This window comes from Cebus imitator, unplaced genomic scaffold (assembly GCF_001604975.1).
Source record: "Cebus imitator isolate Cc_AM_T3 unplaced genomic scaffold, Cebus_imitator-1.0 Scaffold144, whole genome shotgun sequence".
In the NCBI taxonomy this organism is placed as follows: domain Eukaryota; kingdom Metazoa; phylum Chordata; class Mammalia; order Primates; family Cebidae; genus Cebus; species Cebus imitator.
The window spans coordinates 2766964-2779352 of record NW_016107459.1 but is presented as its reverse complement, the minus strand read 5'-3'; the positions used below and the strand labels follow the sequence as shown (position 1 = coordinate 2779352).

Sequence of the window (12389 nt, the reverse complement as noted above, 5' to 3'; positions counted from 1 at the left end):
TAATGATATACTTCCTACCTATAGTAATACGAGTAATGTGATTTTATAGATTGCATACAATGAACCAGACGGACAATAATAGCTATTTACATATTCTCAGCTAGCCTACGTTTAAATGAAGATTTCTTACAGTGTTTTGAAGGCATGCACATAGCTTAATTTGTAAAAGAAGTCTTGAATCAGGATATGATTAGGAAATGCAATATCTACCTATCTATCTAAATGCTGATATTTGTTTCATTTAAAATTTTTATATAGTGTATCCCCAATTATCGCTACAAAGAGAGAACAATTTACTCATCAAACAAAGACTGTCATTCTATGGGACAGAATAGAGCAAGCAAGTTGACATCTGCTAATCATGTGAATAAAAAGAGTAGAGAACAACTAGAGCCTAGTAAGTAAGCCCTATTCAGATGGAAAAGGGGAGTGGGAGAAAGACAGACTCTGCTCAGATAATTATTAAAGCTGGGAGGACACTTATTACCAGAGTGCATCTTAGGGAGGACTAGTTTGTTTTGGCTTGCCTCCTCAAGTGGAAATTTAAGTGTGAATTAAAAAATGGCATGCTGAGTTTGAGGAGCAGCTTCTTCCCTCTTTGCCAAAGAGTAGCATTGGGTAGAGGGCAACATGTCATTGATTTTGAAGCCCTGATGCACTTTTTATACCTTATGGTGAATAGTAAGTAGTTTAATGCTGTTTATAATAGAAACTTTATGAATAACATGAATAAATAGAAGTTTTGCACTGCTGCTCCTCTAATTTGATATCATGCTGCCATCTGCCCCTTAATATCTTTGATTAGCACAAAACTAAAGTCCTTATTAAGGAATAGAGACAGCAAATTCTCAAAGGAAACATTTATACACATGTAAACTTACTGTGCATATGTTAGATTTCTACATTAATATATGTAAAATTCATAGCATTTTGGAGATTTGAAAGATGTCATATTAATGAACTCTTTCTACTATATTTCATACTAACACTTGATCAAATAGAATTCAGTAGAGTTATTAGAAAATGTGCAGTTCAAAGTAGATAAGTCTGGATAATAAGAATAGCAAAGCCACACTTCCAGAAACTCATGCCTATGCTACATTTGTGGTACACTCAATTTATAGAGCAGGTGACATCTAAATTTTCCACTGATGATCTATATAATGTAATAAAAATGATAGTTAATGAGTTTCTGGAATCTGTGAATAAAAATCATGACTAAGCTTTTGGAATGACTGAGTCAAAATCTAAATGACTTTTGTGAAAGGTAAAAGGCAAATGTTTTTCTGAGAAGATATGTGAGAAAAATCAAACCTTTCACATAAGACAGGAGATTAAAAAAAGGGGAGGAGAAGGAAAAATATACCTACTATATAGAATATTCAATGTGTGTCAAGCTGAAAGGAATTGATACATGTAATTTCTAATCCTCATAACAGCGTTGCAAGGTAAGTGTGATACTCCTTTTTTAAATACAGTAGTAAAGGGTGACTCAGGAAGTTAACTCATCCGGGAAGGGACAACCTTCCACCTCTGTAGGGTGTGAACGCAGGTATATTTGAGAATTTAGTTGATTGTGCCCTCATGGGGATGGATGCAGCAAACTACTATGGCATGTGTATACCTATGTAAAACTCCTGCACAATCTGCACATGTACCCCAGAACTTAAAGTATAATAAAAGTCCAAAAAAAAAAAAAAAGAATTCAACTTTTTCTCCTCAGTAAGCATAATTCAGTAAATAGTGAAACAATTTTTCCAGTAACTTTAGACCTGTCAGAGTTTTTATTACATGGAGTTCTTAGTTCTAATCTAACAATTCAGAAAGATATGGAAAAATACATAAAGGATTCAGAAGAATATTAAAAAAAAAAACGATGAGAGAAGTGATAAAGGATTCGTGAAGAGAAATTTAAATCACAGGAACTGTGTTGCCTCCATAAGAACTGAGTTCACAATGTTCTTTTATAATTGCAATAAACTCCAGTGCTTTAATTCTAAAATATGTGATATTCCACACAGGACTTCTGCAGACCTTTGTCTTAGGGAAGATATGGGCTTGTACAAGATACAGTAAGAAGAAAGATCTCCAGTATTTGAAGCCTATATACACCCAAGGAATTGATTAGCAGTGCTCAACGCTGTGGTCCATGTGGACAGCAATAGAGGAAATTCTTTGAGTGCTGTTGGCATGTTACTCTGTCTCTAATGGAAGCAAATTACATACTTTCTAAAGTGACAGTATCACTCTAGTAATGTGCAGATAAAGTGTTCCAGTGAAATCTAATAGCTGGTACTTGCCAGAATCATTATTAAAATAATTGCTTCCTCCTATTTTTTTTTCCCCTTTTTTGGGCAAAGTGCTACTTCATGTGGCAGTGAGTTTTTAAAAACAAGGTAACAAACTGTAGCAGGACACAGAAACTACAAAGGCAGTGCTTCCCTCTCATTAATAATTCTAACGTATGACTCCTAAAATAACAGTGTCCTGGAAAGCAGACTTTTAATAGAACATTTGTGGATAATTGAACTCCTGCTCATTGTTTAAAAGGTCATGAGGTTCCAGCGAGCCCTTTTTCTTTTGGTAAATTATTCAGCTTGAGTATTTATTGGCCTGTCAAAAGGAAAGTATTGTATGAACTGTCTTTGTTGCTCTTCAGTGTTTCCTAATTTGATTGTGTTCTTTTCTGTGCATAAAGCCAGCAGAAAATTTCCATTTCTTCTTCTCAAATTCCAGTACAGGGACCTCTCATCTTTGCTGTTTGGTATATAGATCAGCCTCATAGATCAAATAGACATAGATTAAGTCAGTGGAAAAGAATTATAATGCTGATTGAATGGAGAGTTTTTGTTTGATTTGTGTTCCAAGCCTGATCAGATCATTGTTTTTATTATTATTATTTCAGAGTGTTCCTTAAAGGGAAACTACAATAGAAACAATAGGGCAAATTTTAAGGGAATTGCTAGTATTAGGTTATCCATAGTCATCTATATTATAATAAAAGCAGTATTCCACATCCCTGATTTTGCAAAATTAGTGCCTGCACAATATCTACACACTTTACTATAGTCAATAGATCAGTTGACCTCAGTTCTGAACAAAATTTGGATCAAACTGGGTAGTTCCAGTGCTTGTACATCTAATCTTACTGTTAATATTTGTTGGCCCTCTGTAGGATTTTCTGTATCCAAAGCTGGGTGAAGGAGACTTACTTAAGATAAAGAGGGTCACAAGAAAACAAAGGGTGGCTGAATTTCAGAAAAGACATCCCATATACTGCTCTCATTTTCTTCTGACCACTGTGAATCTTGTACCTAGCTACATGTAAAATGCCTGCTATTTTTGCTTCCTTTCATTTGACATGGGATACTCTCTTCTAAATGCTCTTTTTCTAAGTGAAGAGCTCTCTCTTCGTATGGACAGAAATTGATCACATCGGGTATGCCCAGACTAGATGTTGCTTTAGTGCTCACTGCAGTACTGAGAATTTTGTTGACTTAGTGCCAAGTATTGTCCTGCTTTGATGAAACCAATGAGCACAACACTGAAGAGCTTGCGAGGATCTGACAGTGGAGGAAGGGGCAGGTGGACAGGCACAGAAATTGATCACATTGGGTACGCCTGGATTAGATGTTACTTTAGTTCTCACTGTATGACTGAGAATTTTGTCAGCTTAGTGCCAAGTATTGTCCTGCTTTGATGAAACTAATGAGCACATTTTTTCTCGTATCCTGGACCCTGAAACTGCATTTCAGCATCTAGTTTAACTTTTACAATGGTCAAAAAGGTGAATCTTCTTACAGATAAGAAGCAAAGGTACATAGAATTAGTTGAGTTTTCCAAAATACTATTTCTCATAGATGACAGGGCCATGATTTGAACCCAGACTTGAATGACACCAGAGTTCAGACTCTAATTTATTTCCATGCCACATGAAGGAAGGGTTGCTTTAAGACTTAGTGAACCTGGGTAGGAAGCATTAGGTTCTAAAGAGCTAATCAAGACATGAGATACCACTGATACAATTCATCCAGTAGGTATTGACTTCTGTGAAAGCACAAGGGCCACCAAGTGACAACTCCTAATTCTGGTTCCCTTGCTCTTGTTCATTATATAAGTCTACCCTTTCCCCTGCCCTCCAATTTAGTTGCCTGTTTCCTTGTCCAATGGATATTAACTTGGCTGAGTTCCTGACTTCATTCCCTCTTTGCTTCTCAAGTTCTATTCTTCCTGAGCCCTTGGCTGCCCGGATTCCTCTTTACTACTTAGCTAGATGAGTCACAAACAGCTGTGCACTCCCAACAAAGTATTTATATACTTCCTTGGCATTTCAAGTGCTGGATTTGTCCCATTAACCTCTAGTACTCATTAATCAACAGAAAACTTCTGCCCAGACTCAGACAAGTCTCAGTTGCTGAAATTGCAAATATAATCTGAAATGTGTTTCAAAGCCTATGGTTGACAACATTTTACTCCAAAAACCTCAGAACACATGTTGTAGGTATTCTGATTAATCTGGAAACCAGCCTCACATGTTGTAAAATTATATGTTTAACAGTTGTCATTTTGTCCCTTTTCACTGTCTTCTTTTCACTGGTTCTCATCTCTTCTCCCTTGATACTTCTAAATTGTGAACCTGTGCAGTGGAATATCCTTTGGGCTTTCTGAATCTGACTTGGTTTACTAACCTTCATCTCTTCTCCTGAGATCCCTGGCTTTGAATAAGCAATGTAATTCTAATTTCTGCTGAGTCTAAACTCAATTTTTATTCTATTGCTATAAAGTACTTCAAAAATTAGAATATTAAAAGCAATCATTTTTATTTTTACTTGTGATTTGGTACATTGGCAATCTGGGGAGAGTTTGGTTTTGATTCTACTCTTTTGCCAGACATTGTCTGACATCACTTGTTAGCTTTCAGCTAGTCTGTGGGCTGTCTGGAGGGTCTAGGAGAGCATCACTCAGGTTTCTGTTGCCTTTGCCAATTTGGCTGCAAGGCAGACATCAGCTAGGACTGGTAATCAGAATGTCTGCTCGTGCCCTCTCTAGCAGGAGGTTCTCAGTGTATTTGAACTTCTAAAGTGGAGAATCACAGCTCCTAGAGAGAATGTTTTCAAGAGCTATGAAGCAAAAGCTGCCTGTTTCTTATATCCTGGACCCAGAAACTGCGTTTCAGCATCATTTCTGCTGGTTTCTATTGGTCAGAGCAGTCATAAGATTCAAGAGGAAGGAACACAGATCCAATTTCTTAATGGGAGGAGTATTACAACTTTGTGGCTATATTTATTCTGCCTTACTTCCTATTTCCTGTGTCTGTTTTCCTCCTAGTCGTGGTCTTTGTGTTTCTACTCTAGACCTGAAATCTAGACTCAGTTCATAGTAATTGATAAAATTCCTTAGTTCTAGTTTAGTTCATTCATTTATTAATGAACCATTTTAAAACTGGTTTCATGGGTGATTATTACTGTACAAAGCAGAACAAAACAGTAATTTTCAAAATATAGACTTTGTTGCCTGGCTTTTAATCGTGCATCCTCCATTTGTGAATTGCAGAATCTTGAGCAACTTACTTGTGCCTCAATTTCCTCTTTTGTAAAATGGAGATTACAATGCCTATTTTATATGGATATTGTAAACATCAAGTGGGTTAATGTATACAAAATACTAAGCATAGTGTCTTGTACTCAAAAGCAGTCTAGAAAAATAGAATAGTGGCTATGATTAGTAGCTGATATGGTTTGGCTGTGTCCTCACCCAAATGTCATCTTTTATTGTAGTTCCCATAATCCCCGCATGTCACGGTATGGACTTGGTGGGAAGTAATTGAATTGGGGGGTGGTTTCTCCCATGCTATTCTCATGATAGTAAGTTCCCATGAGATCTGAGATCTGACGGTTTTATAAGGGGCTTCCCCCTTTTCTCTGCTCTCATTCTTCTTGCCACCTTGTGAAGAAGGATGGGTTTGCTTTCCCTTCTGTCATGATTGTTAAGTTTCCTAAGGCCTCCTCAGCCATGCTGAACTCTGAATCAACTAAACTTCTTTCCTTTATAAATTACCCAGTCTCAGGTATATCCTTATAGCAGCATGAGAATGGACTGATACCATAGCTATCACTATCATTGTGTGAACCTGAATTAGCCACTTCATATCTCTGGACTTCCTCCTTTTTATATAGCTTCTTATTCTGTATAATTAAGAAGCTAGGTTGCATTTTCTTATAGTTATGGTTTGTTATAGTGAAAGGATATAAATTAAAATCAGCAAAGGGAAAAGACACAGGAAGATAAGTTCAAGACAAAGCAGGCAGAAGTTTCCAGGTGTATCTTCTCAGTGGAGTAAAGAGGGATCGTTTATCTTAACAATATTAAGATAAACTATTCTGGTCATATTGGCAAAGTATGGCCCAATGCCTGAGGCTCACAAAAACATTCATATCAGGTAGAATATTACAAGGGTTCAGAGATTATCTCCCATGAGTATGAAGAGAAGTCTTTCTTTCAGTGTGCAGGTTTTGAGTAACACAAGCCTGCTGAATTTACCTTTTTCCTTGCCATACACTAATATAAAACGTTAATAAAAAGGAAATTGCCTGCAGTGTGTACAGTACATCTGTACATTGTTCTCAAATTTTATGCATATCTAAAATTTTAATTCAAAACCTAATTGGAGTAATAGGTTACGTGAGTTGAAAAATATTCAGGTTTAGAGTATTTTAACACTTTTCTTCATCATGATTTATAACTGAAAGGGATTGCATCATAAGGAATATTGTTGTTTGCCTTAGACAATACATTCAAAATTTTTTATTGTCTTTGTGATTGAATTTTTTCTAAGCAACACTTTATTCAGAATAGTCAAAAAGTACAAAAAATTCAAAATCTTCAATAACTGATGAATAAGTGAAATGTTTTTCAGACATAAAAAAGAATATAATACTGATTGATGCTACAGCATGGATGAAACATGAAAACATTAAGCTAAGGGATAGCAGCCAGTCATATAGGACCAACATATTGCATGGCTTATATGAAATATCCAGAATAGGCAAATCTAGAGACAAAAAGTAGATTAGTAGTTTTCAAGAGAAATAGGATTGACTGAAAATGGGGATGATAAAAATATTCTAGGATTAGACAGTGGTGATGGCTGCATAGTCTTGTGTATGTGCTAAAACCATTGAATTGTACACTTTTAGAAGGGTAAATTTCATGGTCTGTGAATTATATTTCAATTTTTAAAACGTAATTCTCACAAATTTTCAAGTTCAATTTCCCTAACAATATGCTCTGTTTTTTGTACACTAAATGGAAAGACATATCCATTAATTTTGTAAAAAGTGTAATTCTGATATATTCTAGTATACCGTTTATAAATCTTTTTTTAACCTCCTTTCTTATTCCATTCTATACTTACTACACAATCCTTTATCATAATGTATCATAAAGATTAAGAAATTAGGCAGTCTTCCTTTTCTCAGATAGTCTAGCTTTGCTGCAACAGTGAAATTATTATTATGGCTATCATAGCTTAGTACATATTTTAATGTAAGGATAAAACAGATTGAGTAGCCCAGTACTATAGATGAGAAATAGAACCCAATTGCTAGATTTCTACACCTCTTTGGTTTATAGCTTGATAAATTATTACTATTATTAGTCAAGCAATAAATCTTGACCTAACTGAAACCAACACGTTTGAATTTTTCGGTTGGTTTTTGTTTGCATGATAACAGAATTGTGTGCAACCAGTGATATGATTATCATTACCAATGTATGCCAGAAATCTGAACATTTTTTTAATACAGAAAACATTGAAAACTCCCTGCTTTAATGAAATTTGATTATATTGTGTTATGACAAACATATTTTATTCCTCTAACAACAAAATTTGGCTTATTTTCCTGAAGTGAAGTACAATATCTGTGTATCTTGATTTAGGGATGGTTTCATTTCTAATCAGTTATTTGTATCTTAATTTTTGCTGGCATCAAGTAATCTATTAAAGAACTTTAAAAAATTATTTATGTATGTTACATATGTAAAATAGCTTTAATTGAGCGGCTTTTCACTTGCAAATATGTGAAAATATCAGTATGTCAAAATAAAAAGAATTCTTTATCATTAGAAGAATGTACTTATTATTCTGAATCTCTTATAAAAATCCTTGTTTTTGAATGTAGGAATCCAATCCAAGTACCTCTGAACAGCTGCAGCATTCTAACCAAAACGTGTTAACTAGTAATATCACTTACATATAAGAAAAACAATGTTTATCTTTGTTTTCTGAATACAGAATGTTAGGTTATCTTACTTGTTTAAACTTGTTTGGGATAAGATACAGAGATTAAAGCCTGTACATATATGTACATATGTTCATCTTCTCACAGGCCTCTGAACTTTTGGTTTTCTTATTTCTTAGCATCTAGGTTCTATTTGTAAAAGTAGATGCTATACAGTAAAGAAAAAGGATTAACCTTTGGCTGTGTTAGTATGTTCCACCTACTGTTTCTTAAATCACAGACAAATTCTCATTTCTGATTTTAATCTATCTCAGAAGAATGACATATACCAAACACCAAGCTCGGTAGGATTGCAGGTAGTCAAATATAATCAAGTAAAACTGCTTTCACCAAATCATGACTTGATAATTGACATGGTGCTGGATGGTAGAAAAGACCTGTTGGGTTTTCCTTTGGAAAAAGTTGTCTGTGAATGATCAGTTGCATTAAAAGATACTAAATAATCATGTAATGATTACTAACACATGGTTAATAGTAAGCAAGGTAGATTTTGCTTTCAACTTTTTGTTAATATCACTTCCTGTGCTTAACTCTTTTGAAGTTACCATCTCTGTTTATTCATTTTTCAATCTGAAATTCACTATAATGGCCCATTAAACTCTAGAATATATAAATGGATTGCAAAGTAAGAGTGGCTTTAAAGATGAAAGTGGAATGCAGTTTTTCCCCAGGATTTTAATTTTTGCTATATTTTTCCCTAAGATTAGTAGACTAAAAATATAATAATCTATCTCATAATATAGACTATAATATGAAAACAATTGTATATTCACATACAATAGGAAAAAAAATCCTTGTTTTTCCTCCCACGCCCTGTTAAATATCATTTATTGTTGGAAAATGGTCAGTGTTAACAAGCTTCAGCACCACGTGTGTGGGTGCACACACAAGTGCACATGTGCACAGTTACACTAAACTGTACTCATTATTAGTTAATTCAAGTAAATGGTTACATATTGATAGGTGTCCTGAGTAGCTTGAAATAATCTCCTTACCTCAGGATGGTGATTCCACATAGAAACCCATGGCAGGGGAAGCAGGAAACAACTATCTTTCCTTTAAAGAAGAGTATTAAAATAGTATAAAACTAAATCAAATGGAACTATTATGACAAATAGTTTGGGAAGTTAAATATTCTGCTTTTCCTATCTTAGACTTATATAAATTTCAAAATAATTTTTAAGATATTCACACTCAATTATTACCTATATAGTACGTTTTAAAGCAAAAAAGACAGTAAAATAGAATATAATACCACTTTTATTGAATGTATGCCTTTCAATCTCTTTTAATCTCTTAATATCTTTTAATAAATGTTTAAAAGGCTTTTATGAGTTTTATTCCTCCTTAACAGAGCTGAGAACACAGTTTTCTTAAATTTGACCATGAATGTTCCATTGAGAGGCTGATGATAAATTCACACCTAGCCTCCCTTTAACTGATGGACTTAAACTTGATCCATGGATTTGCACCACGAACTTCAAAAGATGGATCACTGCTGTAGATGTGATGGCCTAACTCTTCCAAATGTGGCTCAGGATCAGTGGTAGCAAACTGGGCAGCATCATCAATTTCTTTCCTCACCTCAGCCCCAATTTCTTTTAATTCTTCCACAGTAGTGAGCTTGCTGTTTACCATTCTATCTTGGAGAAGCGTTATAGGATCCCTCTTACTTCTTATGTCCTGAATTTCTTCTCGTGTACGATAACTCATTCCAGGATCACTCATACTGTGTCCATGATAACGGTAGGTCTGCAGCTCCATCACTATGGGCCCCTTTCCAGATCTACAGTAGTCACCTGCAAATTTTGTTGCCTCACGAACACACAGAACATCCATTCCATCGACCTTTAGCCCAGGAATAAAGTTGCCCCTCTTGTAGTAATCAGTGCTGGCTGCTGCTCTCTCATTAGATGTTCCCATTCCATATAGGTTATTCTCACAGATGAAAACACAAGGCAATTTCCATAAAGCTGCCATATTGAAAGCTTCAGCTATCTGCCCCTGATTCGCAGCGCCATCCCCATATAAAGTCAAACAGATCTCATCGTTTCCCTTATATTTGCAGGCCAGAGCAATGCCAGCGCCCAGGGGACCCTGTGCACCGACGATCCCATTGCCCCCGTAGAAGTTCTTGGTATACATATGCATCGATCCTCCTTTTCCTTTAGCACAACCTCCTCTTCGTCCTGTCAGCTCTGCGAGAATCGATCGGACAGAAATTCCCCGAGTATAGCATGTGCCATGAGCCCTATAGGATGTGATGACGTGATCCGAGGGCTTTATGCCGGCCTCAATGCCCACACAGCAAGCTTCCTGACCATCGCACAGGTGACAGAAACCGCGAATGAATTTCTGTTTGTACAGCTGATCTGCCTTCAATTCCATGCGGCGAACAGTCAGCATCATCCTGTAGTATTTAAGCCCCTCCTCTCTGGTGAGCACTGTGGTGACAGGGGGACCCTCTTCCAACAGATAAAGATCACATTCCTTAATTTCGAATGTAGCATCATTTGAATAGTTACAGGATGCCACCAGCACTCTGCGAGCTGATTTCTGCGCAATACGCCTCAACACGCGGGAGACTAAGGCAGCCGGCATATTCTTCATAGAGGGCTGTGGATGGCGGCGGCCGCGGCGTTGGTGACGTCTCCTAACGACTGCCGGAAGGCCTGGCGCGGCCGCATCTCCTTCCGGTGCTCCAATGCACGTGGCGCCATCCGGGTAGCACACAGGACAGGTCCCGCACAGCAGGTCCGAGACAGGTCCCGCACAGCAGGTCCGAGACAGGTCCCGCACAGCAGGTCCGAGACAGGTCCTGCACAGCACTGGGACCCGGGACACGCAGACTGAGCTGACTGATTTGTACAGTACCTGCCAAATTTAAAATGACTAATAGTGGTTTCCTTTTCTGGAGGGCTTGGTGGAACTACAGGCCATCCTAATTAACCGCCGTCATTGCTGAACCTCAATAGTCTGAGTCCCTTTTCCCTGCTAACCCTGGAGCAGTGTATCTTAAGCTTTACCCCCAAGCACAGCAAACAGAAGAAAGGAACAAATTCAATCCCTGAGGCAGACGAGAGTCCTGAGAGTTAGTTCAAAGATATTTGCTTCCTACCAATATATCTTTTGTGTCTTGTTTTTGATCTTTAAAATAGGTATGAGTATTTATCCTACTCCATAATGTGCCATGTGTATTTTGATATAAAAAGAAAGCTGTAAATTATTTGTAGCTTAAATAGATAACTTTAAAAGCAAAATAAGCACATGCATTAACAAAAACCCCTTTTAAATAAAACTCAGTACTCTCAAATAATAGGCCACATTTATCCTAATGGCTTCTAGCACCTTTGACACTTGAAGTGGGGAGGGAGGACATATACAAACCTCAGCCTGAAAATAACCATCTAAACCCAGTAATATTCTTTGCCTTGTGTGGGAAAATTGGAGGCAGGGAGGCAGGGTTGAGGGGCAGACTGTGGTAAAAAGTTTGTAGTTTGTGATGCTCTACTTTTTCTTACTTTTAAAAACAATATTGAATCCCTGTTTTACCCAGTGTTATCCCTATTTTCTGACTAATTCACTTTCTTTCTTCCTTTTGTTTCTTTCCTTTTCTTTTTGGCTTTCTATAAAGATGTCTTCCGCAGGTTTCCACAGACTTTCAAGTGGTATTTATTTATTTATTTTGCTTTCATATCATACTCGATCAGCCTTAGTCCAGGAAATCTAGAAGCATGTTCTTATATGCCTTTTTATGCAGTAACCATTAGAAAGTGTAACTTCTTATAAAGTGACCCATCAAACAATATATGGTTTGGACTACAAGAGAACAACAGAGTTTGCTTATGCCACCAGTAACAGTTCAATCACAAGAGAAGAGAAGCCTTAGACCAAGGGCTACAAAGATCACATATCATTTCTCTCTTTTTGTGTTTTTACCAGGAAGGCAATTTTGTGCCCTAATAAGCCAACCCTAATCAGGTATCCTGTTCTATTTAGAATATTAAGACTTTCACCTTAATATGTGCTCCGTTTTATATTCATTGCCTATTTGCAAATGATAAATTCTTACCCAAATTTTCCTATTAC

The 12389-nt window shown here is 36.5% G+C and overlaps 1 protein-coding gene across 2 annotated transcripts; it reads right to left on the bottom strand.

The window, feature by feature from the left end:
• Window positions 1-9577: 9577 nt before the first annotated feature.
• PDHA2 (pyruvate dehydrogenase E1 subunit alpha 2) lies at window positions 9578-10969 on the bottom strand. 2 transcript variants are annotated; one of them, XM_037743423.1, is made up of 2 exons: window positions 10388-10910; window positions 9734-10294 (listed from the first exon to the last, which is right to left on the bottom strand). In XM_037743423.1, the coding sequence occupies exons 1-2, from the start codon at window positions 10908-10910 to the stop codon at window positions 9735-9737; spliced, it is 1083 nt and encodes a 360-aa protein (XP_037599351.1). In that variant the 3' UTR covers window position 9734. The 2 variants fall into 2 exon arrangements, with proteins under 2 accessions (XP_017397916.1, XP_037599351.1); XM_017542427.2 differs by having other exon boundaries at window positions 9578-10969.
• Window positions 10970-12389: the final 1420 nt, after the last annotated feature.